Source organism: Belonocnema kinseyi, chromosome 9 (genome assembly GCF_010883055.1).
Source record: "Belonocnema kinseyi isolate 2016_QV_RU_SX_M_011 chromosome 9, B_treatae_v1, whole genome shotgun sequence".
NCBI classification, from domain to species: Eukaryota; Metazoa; Arthropoda; class Insecta; order Hymenoptera; family Cynipidae; genus Belonocnema; species Belonocnema kinseyi.
This window is the reverse complement of record NC_046665.1, coordinates 58,119,237-58,135,604: the sequence shown is the minus strand read 5'-3', so window position 1 is coordinate 58,135,604 and position 16,368 is coordinate 58,119,237. Positions and strand designations below refer to the sequence as shown.

The window sequence follows — 16,368 nt, the reverse complement described above, 5'->3', positions numbered from 1 at the left end:
ATCGACGACAAACTAGTGCCTCTAATAATGAAACTAGAAAAATCTCAAAGGTTCTGCGAAAAATTACAAAACTCCCTAGAAAGAAGGATACAGGAATGTCATGCACTGAAGAGAGAAAGCAAACAAAATAGCGTGCGTAAAGCACATTTGGAAAAGAAGATAATCGATGTTGAAAATATGGCTGTCGAAATGCAGAAGCAGAAGGCTGAAATCTTACAGTACAAAGAAGACGCGGAAAGGAAGTCAGCTGAGATGCTTGTCACGCTCAATAGGGAGAATGACACGGTAATTAAAGCGAATTTTATTACCTTATTCCCCATTTTTTTGAAAAGATTTTCCTTTTTCCCTTATTTTCAAGATATTTTCTCCGTTTTTCATACTCTCCTAACGCTTACTTCAAAAACTACTTAATTAAAATCTAAATTTTCAAATTTCTGAATAAAAAAATTAATAATTAACTTGAGAATAAATGCTTCATATGAAATAGAAGATTATTCTAACAGAAAAAAAGTATTAAATATTTTTTAGCAATTGAAATATTTATCATGGATTTAAAATTTTTTTGGAATTTAAAATTTCATCAATTTACTATTTTCTGATCTTGGAATATTCGACAATTAATATCTTTGGAAATTTGAATATTCTACAATTTAATATATTCGAGAATTTGAAAATTCGACAACTTGATATATTCGGGATTTGAAGAAATTACTATTTTTGGGAATTTCAAAATTGATGCATTCACTATTTCCGGGAATTTGAAAAACCGAGGTTTAAATTTTAAAGAAGAAACGTTGTTGGTAGTTCCATGTTTTTTAGAATTTGAAATTTTGGGAATTTTAATTTCTCGGAAAACTTTTGTTCGGTATTTTTCCACACTTGGGAGTTCGAAAATTCGACAAAATTAGGATAATTCTGTTCGAAAACAAGTTTAGAATATTTGAAAACGAAATTTTGCAATTTGTCAAGAAAGGATTTTGAAAAATTCGATCAAGTTCAAAGATATTTAGAAGTTCTGTAGGGGTTGAAAAATAATTCTAAATTTGTGATAATTTATATTTTGGTTATATATGCATATTTTGGAAGATTTCAAATTAAACAAGCTATTTAAGAATTTTGAAAGATTTCAAAAGAACCGAAAAATATTCTGAAGATTGCTAGGAAAATTGAACATGATTTTTTTTCAAAATTTAATTTTAAGAGTTTTTTTTTGTAAAGATTTCAAAAGATTTTCAAAATAGCGATCAAAGAATCTAGACGATCTAGGAGAATTTTGTTTGAATTTTTAAGCATTTTTATAAAATTTTAGGAAAAGTTCGAGTTAATTAAAAATAAATTTGGATATTTTAAAAGTTGATTTGGAATTTATTAAATTTTCAGGAAAAATTTGAATAATTTTTAAAGATTAAAAGATTACAATTTTTTAATAGATTTAAAAATAATGTAAAAATTGAAAGGATTTTCAAAAATTCGTTTGAAATTCCTTTTTGTTTAAAATGCAACTATTCCATTTGAAGATTCATCATTTTTGTGAATAATATATCACTTTTATTAAGAAAAAAATGTTGTGGAAAATTCTTTTTAAATGAAAATTTTAACTATTCCATTTTGGGTTAAACATTCAAATATTTGTCTGAAAATTTTTGTTGAAAATTCAGCTATTTGGTGGCAATTTTATGTTTTTGTTGTAAAGTCAACTTTTTGATTGAGACTTCAAATATTCTATTTAAAAGCTCAACTATTTAATTATAAATTTATGTATTTTTTTAGAAATTTTCTTTTTGTTAAAAAATTAATCTTCTTGTTTGAAAATTCTTCTTTTTCATTGAGGATTCAAGTGTTATGTTTAAAATTTGTTTCTTCTCATAGAAAATTAATCTTTTTAAATAAAAATAGTTCTAGTGGGTTGTAAATTAAACTCTTTTGTTAAAAATTCATATTTTTTATTTAAAATTCATCTATTCATGTTAAAGATTTATCACTTTGGCTGAAAATTTGTTGTTTTTTTTTGTTGGTAATTAATTCTCTTTACTGAAAATGTAACCCTTCAATTTTTCGTTGAAAATTAATATTTTTGTTTAGTTGAAAATTCACTTATTTGTTTGAAAATTCATGTATGTTGTTGAAAACTCATCTTTTGATAGAAAATCAAATTCATTTTCTGAGTAGAAAATTAATTTTTGTATGAAAATCATTTTTCTTAACTGAAAATTTAATTATCTAATTGTTGATGGTTAATTGATCTTTTTTCGTTGAAAATTCAGCTATTTTGTGGAAAGTTAATATTTTTGGTTGAAAATTTGTACTTTTAGTTTAAATTTCAAAATTTTCAGTTAAAGATGCATAATTTTAGTTGAAAATTAGTTTTTTTTCAATCAAAATTTAACTATTCCATTTTTGATTGAAAGTTAATATTTTTTAGGTCAAAGTTCAACTATTTGATAGCAAATTTGTCTTTTAATTGAAAATTCATGTATTTTGATGAAAAATTGTCTTGATTGGTGGAGAATTAACCTTTATGTTTGAATTTTTTTTGAGGATTCAGGCATTTTGTTAAAAATTCTACTGTTTTCGAAGAAAATTAATCTTTCTAATTGAAAATAAAACTGGGTGGTTGGAAGTTAAATTGTTTTGTTAAAAAATCATATTTTTGGTTTAAAGTTCATCTATTCCATTTGAAGATTCATCAAATTTGGTTAAAAAAAATTAATTATTTAAAAAAAATGTTTAAACTATATAATTTTTATTCAAAGTTGATCTTTTTTATGTGAAAATTCAAATATTTGCTTGAAAATTGAAGTATTTTGTTGAAAATTCGTCTTTTGGTAGACAATTTAATTCACCTTTTGGTTAGGAAATTAATCTTCTGAATTGAAGATTCATAATTTTTTTATGGAAATTCTTTTTTTTCTATTGTAAATTTTATTATTTAATTTTTGGTTGTTAATTTTTCCTTTTTGTTGACAATTCGACTGTTCGGTGGAAATTTGACGTTGTTGTTGACAAATCTACTTTTTGGTTGAAAATTCATCTATCATTGTTAAAAATGGAACTATTTAATTAGAAATTTATGCATTTTGTTAAGAAATCTTATTTTGTTTTTGTAGAAAATTAATCTTCTTGTTTGAAGATTCATCTTTTTGACTGAGGATTCGAGGTAAAATAAACAATAAAATAAAAAAACTAGTTGAAGAATTGATTTTTTTCAGTTGAAAATTTAACTCTGATTGAGAATTCATATATCTTGTTGAAAAATCGTCTTATTTTATTGCAAATGTAACTACACACATTTGGTTAAAAACTGATCCCGGAAAATACTTGAGATACCTGTGAAAATCCTGAAATTACCAAGAATTTTTTTCTCCAGAATTGCGACTAGACACCCAGTTTAATTCCATTGGCTATAAAAATGTTTTGCGATCCGGGAAAAAACCCGGAATTTTTTCCTTATATTGAAAAACCGTCGCATTGTAATCTTCTCTTATTAACCCTCAAACGGTACAGTCCAACCGAGGATACGTAAACGGTACACTGGTGCGAATTAGTTTGTTTGCAACGTTAATATTAAATATTTAATACATTGAACATATAATAAACAACTAGCATATATCACACATATTTAACATATACATTTAATTTATATGGGGATAATCCGCTGCAGCTGTGTTTGCGTAAATGCCAACAAAATGAAAAAAATTCGGGTGCGAATTCGCACCAGTGTACCATGAGAGGGTGAAACTATTTTTAATATTATTTTTTTCAGTTGAGGTCGAAGATAAAGAAGCTGGAGGAGGATAATGAAGCGGACAAATCGACAATCTCAAATCTAACAAAAGAATTGGATCACCTCACGCTCCTTCACAGTCAAATTCTCGTGGAAAATACGAAACTAACAAACGAAAAATTAAGGCTGGAACAGGAAGTGAGGAAGTCGGAGGGCAGATACGATATGGCTGTTAGAAATTTTCAAGATAAATTCAATAAAGAGGTGACCGAGCTGAATCATATCAATGACTCGCACCGAGCGAGAATCCAGGAACTTGAGGCAGTTAATAAGGAACTTAGAAGACACGTTGTGGCTTGCGAAACTAGTGATTCCGCCCCGAGTTCGAGTGGCGTTTCTTCTGTCCCTACTGAAGCTGCCTTGAAGCAAACTTGCGACGATATTCAGGAATATCATTCCTACAACGTAAGTCTTTCAAATTTAATTATTCTCGATTTATTTTTTGCCAACTTCACACTCTTTCTCTTCTTCTTTATTTCCCTTAATTCTCGTAGAAGAGGGGACTCTTCTATCTTTTTTCAGGGTAGTTTTTTTAGCCGGGGAATTTTTTCGGATATTTTTCGGCGCTCGAATTCTTTGCATTTTGAATGCTTGAATAAAACTTTATCAAAAGGATCTCTTTTTAGATCACAGTATTTATATGCGTCTTCATATTCTGAATTTTTGACTTTATTAGGTTGGAGCTTAAAGTATTTGTTGGATACTAAAAGTAAGTCTTTATCGGAAGTTGAAGAAATATTTAGAAGTTTTGAAAAAATTCAAATTCAATTTAAAATTTGAAATGATTTGAAATAATTTAAATAAAGTGTGTACGTGTACCGTCAAAATATAGATTTTGGCAGATTTTGAACCAAAAATTTTAAAGAGATATAAGAATTTGGAATGGCTTCAGAAGAATAAAAAAAATTTCCCATGAAAATTAATAATGATTTTGAAAAGATAATTTTGAGTGATTATTCATTTTAAAGGGTGTTCAGAAGTTTTGAAATAATTTCAAAAATAATTCAAAATATTGCAAAAAATGTTAACAACATGCAGATCTTTCAAGATTCTCAAATAAAATTTGGAAGCATTTTAAGGATTTTTAACTTTTTGAAATGTAAATAATTTAAATTTTACTTTAAGCAGTGTTCAGTTTATAAAAAAAATTCAATCGTTCAATTTTTTATGTTTCTGCCTGAAAATTGCTTTAAATGATATAGTTTTCAAATTTTTTTAATTCATTGATTCTTTCTTCAATTTAGACTTTAGAGCATTGAAAATGATAACGTGAAATTATATTTTTAGAACTGAATCTGAATCTTTGAACTGTTGAATTTACAAAAGTTTAAAATTTTATTTTGCAGTTTAACTGCATTTAATGAAAAATTGTTAAGTTTAAACGTGTTAGTAGCTTCCATTTTATGTATCTAAATTATTTTTAAGTTTGAAATTCAAGAGTTCCATTTCGATTGCTTTCATTTGCAGGTAAATTTTTATCAATTCAAATTGAAAAATTGTTAGCTTTAGAGTTCGATTTTTTAAATTTCATTGACCATGGAAAATGTTTGCGAACCAGGAAATTACCGGGAATTTTTTTTCCTTTAAAACCGCCACCCTAAATCGTCTATTTCTCGTATTCTTTGCATAACTAAAAAATATTAATCTTAAAAAATGTAAAAGCGCAATTTTCTGTTAAAAATGAATTTTAAACACAAAAAAAAGAATTTTCCACTAAACAGTTAAATTTTCACTCGTAGTTTAACTTTGACCCAAGTAGTTGAAATTTCAATTAAAACGATTAATTTATAATAAGATAATTAAACTTTTAACCAACATCATAACTTTTCTACTTAAAATATAAATCTTTAAAAAAAGTAATTTTTTAAGAAAGCGATTGAACCAAATGTTTTCAACAAATTAGTTGAATTATAAAGCTAAAAAGAACTATTTTTAACCAAAAAGTTGCTTTTTCATACAAAAAATTTAATTTCTTTTATAACAGATGAAGTTTTAAGTGAAAAAGATAAATTTTCAAAAAAATAGTTGAATTTTCTGTTGAAAAAGATTTTAGTCGAGTTTTGACGACCAAACTATTGTGGAATTCTCTAGCAAATAGTTGAATTTTTATCCAAAAAAGATCAATTTACTACTAAAACAGATGAATTCGTTATAAAAAACACATTTTTTTATGAGTGGAACTTTCATCCAGAAAATATTTCAGTACTTTTTTTCAACAGCAAAATATAAATTTTAAACAAAAAGTAAATTTTCTATAAAATAGTTAAGTTTTCATGAAAATAGTTTAATTTCTGAACAAACAGTTGCATCATTATCAAAAACAGATTTAATTTCTGCTAAAGTAGGTAAAATTTGAAATAAAAAAGACAAACTTTCAAAAAAGATAATTTATTTCTCGGTTATATTCTCGGTAATATTCTCATTCTCGTTACTGTTTTCAAAGTAATATAACCGGCTCAGAAATCGAGCAAAAACTTTCAAATAAAAAAAAAAGAAATTGTTAACATTCTTGCAAAAAAAAAAAAAAAAATTTCGTGTTGAAAATTCAATTGTTTTGTAGAAAATGAATATTTTTGACTTAAAAATTCAACATTTTGGAAAAAATAAAACTTTTCAGTTAAAAATGAACTTTTTTAAATTCATATTTTTGGTAGAAAATTTAACTTTTTTGTTACAAAATTCAATTACTTTGTCACAAAGTTATCTATTTTGGTTGGGTTCAACTGGTTGAAAATTAATTTTTTTCTTTTACTGAAAATTTATCTTTTTCATTCTTGTTTAAAAATGAATCTTTTTTAGTTAAAAATTCCACTATTTGGTTGAAAAATTGATCTTTTTTAGTTGAAAATTCAAGTACTTTGTTGAAAAATCGTCTTTTTTCTGTAGATTATTAATCTTTTTGTTTAGAAATTCATTTTTTTTTGTTCAAAATAAAACTACTTTTTTGAAAGTTAAACTCTTTTGTTAAAAGATCATATTTTTGTTTCATCATTTTTGTTGAAAATTCATCTCTTTGTTTAAAAATTAAGTTTTTTAACTAAAAATTCAATTATTCCATTTTTTCTTGAAAATTTATGTATTTTGTTGAAAATTTGCCTTTTTTAATAGAAGTTTAATGTTCTTAGTGGAAAATTTACTTATTGGGTTAAAAATTCAACTATTTGGGTAGAAAATACAAGGACTAGATTTAATAAGTTCCTTTTTTGATTGAAGAATCTTTCTTGATTGAACATTCAATCTTTTGTGGAAAATTAGTTATTTTTGGTTTTAAATTCATCTTTTTAGCTTGTAACTTTTTTGTTAAAAACTCGTCTCTTTTGCTTGAAAGTTCAATTACTTTGTTGTAAATACAACTGTTTGGTTGAAAATTAATATTTTTAACTGCAAATGTAGCTAATTAATTTTTTGTTGAAAATTCCTCTTTTTGGCTTCAAAAATCAAATATTTTGATAGAAATTTCCTCTTTTTGGCTTGAAAATTTAACAATTTGGTTGAACTTTTTTTCTTTTTTAACTGAAAAGTCTGTTGTTTTTCTTTAAACAAATATTTTAGAAAACGAATCGTAATTTTCAGATTTTGAAGTTCTAATATAGTTTTTCTTTTTTGTGGCGGCAGTCGCTCTCAGAGGGATCCTGTGGTGTTTTTTCTGTGAATTTTGGATTTACATATAAAAATAGAAATATTCTAAAAAAACTTTGAAATCTTTGAAAATGTTTGAAACTTTCAAAATTGGGATACACTCAAGAGTCGAAGAGTCAGCCTCTCGACTTCTCTTACAAATATTTAATGTAATTTATACACAGATAATTTCCGAAAAAAGAAATATAATTCAGATCTTGAGCAAGGAATTTCTGAGAAGAATTATAATTTTGACTTAGAATAGTCTGATTTTTCCTCTTACCCATGTCGAAAAATTAAATTATAATTCAGATCTTGAACTGATTCAGGATTACTGTAAAGCCTTTGAAGAGTGAATAGAATTTGGTCCTTTGAGCCGGATTAGTCTAAAATTCCGAATTCCGTCCAAAAGTAAAGAAAAAAAAAAACGTTTTTCAGGGTTCTCAGTATTGGTTGCCACTAAGTTATCCGACATCGACTGGTCGAAGCAAATCAAGCTGCTCTCCCGACCTTGGAATCGAAAGCGATGCGGCAATGACAAGCACAAGGCCATTGAAAGATACTCTTAAAATTACGGAGTGTATGACCAATCTGCTCAGCGAGGACGAAAACTGCAATAGCGAACAGAGACTGCGAGACTTAAGAAATGAGAGCCCGCTAGCCATAGAAGGTATGATTCTGAAATAGAAAATTGGAAAACAGGGTGTCTACCTGACCGGGAAAGCCGGGAAAAAATCCGGGTATTTTTTTTTACTCGGAAAAAACCGGGAGATCTTCAAATTCAGTGTATATTCAAACTCGTAAATAACTATTTATCTGAAATTATAAATATAGTTTTTTTTTAACCAAGAAACAAGATACAAGTTTTATAATAATTATTACATTATTTATTACATATTTTTATGTTTCATTTTTTTCATTAAAAATTCTTTTTTTTTTAGTAATTCGCCATTTTAGTTATAAATTCTTCTTTGTTAAAAGATAACTTTTTTTACTGTTAATTTAACAGTTACCTATTCAGATAAAAATTTATCTTCATAAGTTAAAAATTGAATTTGGTTGAAAATTCATCTATCTTGCTGCATAATCGTTGTTTTTGATTGAAAATCAATTTTTTCTACCTAAAGTATAACTATTCTATTTTTGGTTAAATATTTATCTTTTTCATTTGAAAATAATTTCTCGGGTTAATTATTGTCTGGGTTAATTAACAAATCTATATTTCTTATTTGAAAAGTTATCTTTTTGGTTAAAAATTTGTTTGCTTCGTTGAAAATATATTCTAAACTGAAAATTGAACTGTTTCTTTTTTTTTAATTAATATTTTTTAGTTGAACAGTCCTCCATTCGTTTAAGTATTTGTCTTTTTTAGAAGAAATTTATTAATTTTTTGTTTTGTTTCAAATTTATCTGTTTAGTTGAAAATTTAACTATTTTCTTGAGAATTCTTTTTATTTGGTTAAATATTAATTTTCTTAAACTACAAATTGAATTATTTTAATTTTGGTCGTAAATTTATTTTCTTTGAATAAAAATCCATATACTTTGTTGACAATTCGTTTTTTTTTGTAGAAAATTAATCTTTTCAGTTGAAAATTCGTCAGTTTTGGTACTTAGTAATTCAATATTTTTGGTTAAAAAATCATCTGTTTGATATAAAATTGAACTGTTTGTTTAAAAAAAACTCATTTTTTTGTATACAAATAATTGTTTTTAATAAAAAATTAATGTATTGAGTTGATCTTTTTTAGTTAAGAATCCAGCTATTTTGTTGAGAATTCATCTTTAGGGTGAAAAGGTACCGAAATTTCAGCTATTCTAGTTTTTTTTTAAACTGAAAATTTCAAGATTCCATTTTTGCTTGAAAATTTATCTTTATGATTGAAAATTCATTTCTTTCTTTGAAAATTTAACTATTTTGTTGAAAATTCATTTTAAACTGAAAGTTGAAATTTCCTTTGTTTTAAAAATTAATATTTTTTAGTTAAAAATTCCACCATTTGCTTAATTATTTGTAAACCTTTTTGGTTCAAAATTTCTCTGTTTGGTTGCAAATTTAACTATTTTCCCGAATAGTTGTTTTATTTGGTCAAAAATTAATTTTTTAAACTGAAAAATTAATGATTCCATTCTTGGTTTAAATTTATCTTCTTTAAATAAAAATCAATGTATTTGATTGAAAATTCATGTTTTTTCAGTAGACAATTTATATTTTTAGTTGAAAATTAATCTTTTTTGTCGAAAATTCAACTATTCGGTTGAAAATGATTTATATTTGTTTAATTCCACTATTTGCTTAAAAATTCGTCGCTTTTGGTAATAATTTACTCTTTTCGGTTCAAAATTCATCCGTTCTGTAAAAAACTAGACTTTATTGTTAAAAAAAACTATTTTTGTATAAACTTGAGTTTTTAAATGGAAAATAAATGTATTGAATTTTGAATTGAAAATTTATCTTTTTTTAGTTAAAAATCCAACCATTTCGTTGAGAATTCATCTTTTTGGTAAAAAGATACCGAAATTTCAACTATTCTATGTTTTTGTTGAAAATTATATGATTTTTTAACTGAGAATTTAACGATTCAATTTTTGCTTGAAACTGTATCTTTTTAAATTGAAAATCCGCGTATTTCATTGAAAATTGGTCTTTTTTGGCACAAATTTCGTCAATTTAACTGTTAAAATTGAACCATTTGGTGAAAAAAGTTTTTTGTATATAATATTTTAATTTAAAAATTAATTTAATGATTTTTAAGTTGAAAATTTGTATTTTCTTTGGTTAAAAGTTCAACTATTTTGTTGAAAATTTATCTTTTTGCAAAAAGGTTCGGAAATCTCGACTATTCTATTTTTGATTGCAAATTATTATTTTTTTAATTTAAAATTTAACTACATGATTTTTGCTAGAAAATTTTCCTTTTTCAATTGAAAATTAAATTTTAATTGAAAATTGATGTATGTTTTTTTTATTTTATCATTTGAGTTGAAGATTTAACTTTTTTAAACATTATTTGTTTGTTAGGAAAATCAGTTTTTTAACTTTAGATATAACTGTTCCATGTTTATTTAAAAATGTACATTTTGTGTTGTAAAATGATTCAATTCTTTGGTCAGAAATTTAACAATTAATTTTTTAGGTTTATTTGTTTACTTGTTTTTATTGTTATATGAATATAATTTTCCTAACATTCTTGGGAAAATTCAAAATTATTTTAAAAAATTTCAGATATGTAAAATCAGAATTTCAACAAATGAAGATAATTTTCAAACAAATGTTTAAATTATTGAAAAAAAAGATTATTTTTTGATAAAAAATGTAATAGTTGATATATCAATCTGATAACCTTTGTACTTTAAATCAAAAATAGATAAATTTCTTTATAAAGTACCAATTTTTAAGAAAATAATTAAATCCTCAACCAACAAATATTAATATGCAACCAGTCTTTTTTTGATAGAAAATAATGAAATAAATTAAATAACATAATTTTTAATACAAAAAAACATTTTTGAATCCTCCTCCTCCATGAAAATGAAAAATAGAACCGGATAAAACCGGAAATAAAAAATTATCCGTCTAGTAGACACTCTGTAAAAATATTGGTAAGAAAATGTCGAGACTGAGAAATTTGTTTTTCTTACATCTAGTCGATGAATTCTAGAATTAATTCCTGAATATTAATTTTCTTTTGTTCGTTTTTTATAGGTGGGCATAACTATAGTATGTATTACAAACAGTTGAGTTCGATATAGAGCTTTTGGCACGCACTCACTAGTTTTTATGATTCTGTAAAATTTTAAAAATGTTCATTGCAGGATGTCAGCTGATGTTTTACCATTTTTGCTTGTTTAATTTTAGTGATAATTTCCCAAATTTTAGAATTTACTGACAGCATTTTTAATTCTGTGGCAAAAGTTTAAATTAAATATGTATAAAAAAATTGAGATACAGTGGCAGGCATCCTACTTCATAAAATCTCATAAACCAACTTTAAAAACAATAATTCATCGTTCCTAACGTAGTCACGCATGTCGATCTTGATTGAATCAAAACTTACTATTCAACATCTATTTATTAACAAATAATTCAAAACAGGGTGGCCACTCGACTGAAAAATTGGAAAATGACAAGGAAAAACTGGGAAATGAGAGTGAATTTATTCTATTAAATAAAGTGATTTTGAAAAAGGTTCTTTTTAAAATATTTAAAATGAACAAGTAATTTGTGGAAAAGAAAATCATTCACACTTGGAATAGAGAGACTTTGGGAAAAGGAGTTTCCTTTTTAACTTTAGATCCACTTTAGAAAAGGAAATTTCGTTAAGAAATCAATTTTTTCTTCTAGAAGAGAGAGTTTCTGTTGAGAATTATAATTTGATTTTAAAACAGGGAATTTTGACAAAGAATTTTTATTGTAATTTAGAAAAATGCAATTGAAAGAAGGTTCTTTCTATTAAATTTGGAAAAAAAGGAGTTCCTATATTCCTGCATAATAATAGAATATTTCTAAAATAAATATTCGGATTTGGAACAGGAATTTTTTTAATAAATTGAATTTTGACTTTGGCGGAGGGAATTTTGTAAATAATTCTATTTTGTCTTAGAAGAGGTATTTCTTGACATAGAATGAGAAATTGAATATAATAGTTTTTATTATTATTTTTAAAATGGAAATTTGCAAAGACAATCAATGTATAAAAATGTATAAAAATTTCCTAGAATTTGACACTTCCTGAAATTTTAGAAAAAGGGAGTTACTATATTTCTAACTTGTAATAGAAAGTGTTTTAAATAAATATAATTCTGACTTGGAACAGAGCTTTTGGAAACTTGGAACAGAGAATCTTTTAGATGGAATGGGGATTTTAGAAAATAATTTTCATTCTGATTCAGAAGAGGGGAATTAGAAAAAATCCTTGTTCAGATTCAGAATTATAGTTCCTTTCCAAATTTTCTGTTCCAAATCGGAAATCTTTCAAATATTTATAAGTCCTTAGAATCCTCTTGAAATCTTTAAAAATCATTTGAAATTTGTGGATAATTTTGTATCAAAATATTAAAAATTGAACAATTTGAAATTAAAACTCTTAATTGAAACATTAAAAATTCGTATGATTTTCTAATTAAATTATTTAAAGTTACAGAATAAGAAATAAAAGATTTTTGATATATAAATTATTATTGTTATTATTTCAAATTGACAAAAGTCGAATAATTTTATATCAAACATTTAAAACTTGGGCAATTAAAAAATTATAAGCGTTTGAAATTTTATAATTTTTAATTTAAACTTTTAAATGTATAAAATCATATTGCAATTTGATCAATATTGTAAAATTTTAATTTGAAAGTCTCAAAGTTAAATAATTTTCGGTACTTTTTTCAATTTGTCAAATTTTAAATATCCTACGTGTAAAATTCTTCAATTTTGAATTCTCTATTTTAAGTGGCCATCCTGTAAAAGCTCGTCTTAACTTACTATCGTCATATTGTTTATAAACAAAAAACCTCGTTTGGAACGAATTATATTCTCTCACATGTAAAGAAGCTTTGCTAAATAACCATTATTCAACGTTTAATACCAATTGAAAACTGTTTTTTAAACTGTGTTCTTATGGCAGTCAGAACACTCATAATATTAAATTTTTTATTTTTCTATTATAGGGTGTCTACTCATATGAAAAACCTGTAATTGTCATGGAATTTTTTTTAAGTCGGAATTTTTAGAGAGCATGCTTGAATTATTTTCAAATTACAATATAAAATTAGCTAATAATGTGTTTTCATTTGTAAAAGTAATTTTATATTACTAGATTTATTTATTTAGTGGAAATTTTGTTTTCAGTTGAAATTTTTTCTCTATTGACCGAAAAGTCTTCTTTTTTTATTTTTCTACTATTTTTTATTTAAAATTGCAATTTTTTTGCTTAAAAGTTTAACTATTTATTTGAAAACTAAACTTTTTGTTAAAATTCAATTGGTTTGTTTAAATATTCATAATTTTCATTGAAAATTCATCACTTTGGATGAAAATTAATTTTTTTAATTTGAAAATTTAACTAATACGACTAAATATTCCATATTTTTGTTGAAAATTCATCACTTTGATTTAAAATCAAACTATTTTGTTTAAAATTTGTTTTCTTTGGTTTAAAATTAATTCTTTTAATTTGAAAATGATCGCGTTTTGTTCAAAATTCAGCGATATGATTGAAAACGAACTTTTTTTAAATGAAAATTCATATTTTCTGGTTATATATTCAACTATTTTTTAGAAAAATGGTATTTATTGCTTAAAAACTCAAATTTTCTCTTGACAATTCTGATTTTCGGGTTGAAAATTATATTACCTTATTGGTAAACTCAACTATTTGGTTGGAAATTGTTTTTGGTTGAGGATTCAACTATTTTGTTGCAATTTCGTCATGGTTGAATTCAACGGTTTCTTTGCTTAAAATCATAATCTTTTATTCAAAATAATGTTTTGTATAATTAAAGATTTGTTTGGTTGAAAATATATTTAAAATATGGTTAAAAATATATTTTTTTAAATAATGAAAATTTATATTTTCTGGTTGTATATACAATTATTTGGTAGAAAATTCGTCTTTTTTACCAAAAAAAAGTTGTCAAGGAATTAAAAATTTAAAGAAAAAATGTTTTCTTTAAAATTATTATTTTTGGGTTTGAAATTCTATAACTTTCTTAGGAATTCAATTATTTGGTTGAAAATTAATCTGTATTATTTGAGGATTCAACTGTTTTCTGCTTAAAATGAAAAGCTTTTTTAATTGAAATGCCAATTAAATTTAACTACTTGGTTGAAAGTTAAAGTCTTTTGTTAAAAATAAATTGTTTTGGTTAAAGACTTATAATTTTATTTAAAAATTTATCTCGCTGGTTGAGAATTGAATTATTTTGTATCAAATTTTTTTTATTGAAAATAATTTGTCTTTTAATTACAAATTAAACTAATCCAGTTGAAGATTCATAATTTCATAATTTCATAATTTGGTTGAAAATTTAATTATTTTGTAGAGAATTTGTTATTATTTTTGGCTGAAAGTGAATCTTGTTTGTTGGAAATTTAACACTTTTTTTATTAAAATTCACTGAACTTATAATTTTCAGTATAAGAAGATAAAATAAAAATTTGATTTAATTCTTATTTAAATTCATGGACTTTAAGAACAAATTAACTATTTTCACAGGATTTTAGTAGACACCCTCTATTATTTTTACCTATTTTAAAGGTAAAATCTTAAATTTGAAAAATTGAAATTGCTTTCCAATTGGTAAATTAACGAAATTTCAAATCAGCCATAAACCCTGCCTTATTTTTTCTGCAGGTCTCGACGAAGTGGAAACGCTGAAGCAGGAAAACGAGGCATTGAAGAAGAGATTGATGAAGACTCGAAAAGCCTTGGAGGAAACTTTTGAGCACCTCTCAGCCTCGAATAAAAGCAAGAAAAACGTCGAAAAAGCCATTACGCAACAATTAAAAATGACAAAAAATATTTTAAAGAAAACTAGAACCTTCGATGAACCTTTCGACAACTAAAAGTTAACAAGATTTTTGTCTCGCAGGAGGTGAAGCTCAAAATTGCCTTAAATTGGACCCTTTTGTTTTTGTCTTCTACTGTGCTGTTTTCGATTCCAGTTTCAACCTTGTTACGTAAATTTTCATCTACAATATTCGTTATTGTAAAACAGACTCTAAATGTAATAAGAAAGTATTTTCATACGTAAGGACGATAAAGTGTTTATGCGTAAAGTTTATTTTAGCCATTGATCTCGGAAGTAGACTCTGTATTTTTCCGAAATTTGTACATATCTGAGTGTACAGAGTAAAATGTGAGCGTATATTCTTAAATGTTTTTTTTTTCTTTTCTTTTTTTTTACGAAGTTAACTACGATGGACATTTTATTTTAAGATTTTAAGAAAGCTGATCGGAATCGACTTTTCCGATAGGCAACGACAAATTTATATACTAGCGTGTATATATATATTCACTATGTGTCACTAAGGAGCATCTGTACATAGTCCACGAATAAAGAGCCATTCGATGCCATTCGAAAGCTGGAGTCTTTATTTATTTGCTTCATTCTATTTCTATTTAGTTTCCATTCTATTTTACTTATTTTTTTTACTACTATTTTTATTTTTCTAATTTGCAATTTTTTAGTCATTGTTTAAATAAACATTTAAACAGTTTACTATAAACAGAGACATAATAATATTATTTTTCAAAAGTTGTTTAAATAAACATTTAAACAGTTTGTTATAAACAGAAACGTCACAATATTTATTTTTTAAAGATTACTTTGAAATGAATTGATTTTTATTAATTAGAATTAGGAAATAATTGTTCAAATGAATTTTTTGTTTAAATTGTTCAAATAAACAGTTTAACAGTTTATTATAAACAGAGACGTCGCAGTATTTATTTTTTTAGTAATTTTTTTAAAAATTAATTATATTGAATGAAAAATGATTTAAAAATTTTTTAATTACTTTCTCCGACGAATTGCTTAAATAAACATTTAAACATTTTATAATAAACAGACGTCAAAATATTTCTCTTTTAAACGAATTTTTGGTAATTAATTTTAATTAATAAAAAAATTTATTAAATCAATTTTTGTTTAATTTGTTGAAATAAACATTTAAACAAATTATTATAAACAGATACTTAACAATATTTCTTTTTTAAAGAAAATCTTTTAAATTCATTATTTTTTAATCAATTAAATAAAAAAATAATTAATTAAATTTTTGTTTTTAAGAATTTTTGAAATAAACAATTAGACAGTTTATCATAAACAGAGATGTCACAGTATTTATTTTTTAAACAAATTTTTGTTGATTTATTTTAATTAATAAAAAAGTGATTCATTAATTAAATTAATTTGTTTAAAAAATCTTTTGAATAAACATTTAAACAGTTTATTATAAACAGATACAT

At 24.5% G+C, this 16,368-nt stretch overlaps 1 protein-coding gene across 7 annotated transcripts in view; it reads left to right on the top strand.

Annotated features, from left to right (window-relative positions):
* The window catches only part of LOC117179745 (centrosomin), a 136,733-nt gene extending 121,252 nt beyond the window's left edge, over nucleotides 1–15,481 (top strand). For 5 of the 7 annotated variants that reach the window (XM_033371811.1, XM_033371814.1, XM_033371809.1 and 2 more), the window contains 5 exons: nucleotides 1–285; nucleotides 3,764–4,189; nucleotides 7,841–8,072; nucleotides 11,109–11,123; nucleotides 14,752–15,481. In XM_033371811.1, the coding sequence (XP_033227702.1) occupies nucleotides 1–285; nucleotides 3,764–4,189; nucleotides 7,841–8,072; nucleotides 11,109–11,123; nucleotides 14,752–14,963 (1,170 nt within the window). In that variant the 3' untranslated portion in view covers nucleotides 14,964–15,481. Of the gene's footprint in view, nucleotides 286–3,763; nucleotides 4,190–7,840; nucleotides 8,073–11,108; nucleotides 11,140–14,751 lie in introns of all 7 variants that reach the window. The other 2 variants (XM_033371813.1, XM_033371810.1) reach the window with 2 other exon arrangements.
* Nucleotides 15,482–16,368: the final 887 nt, after the last annotated feature.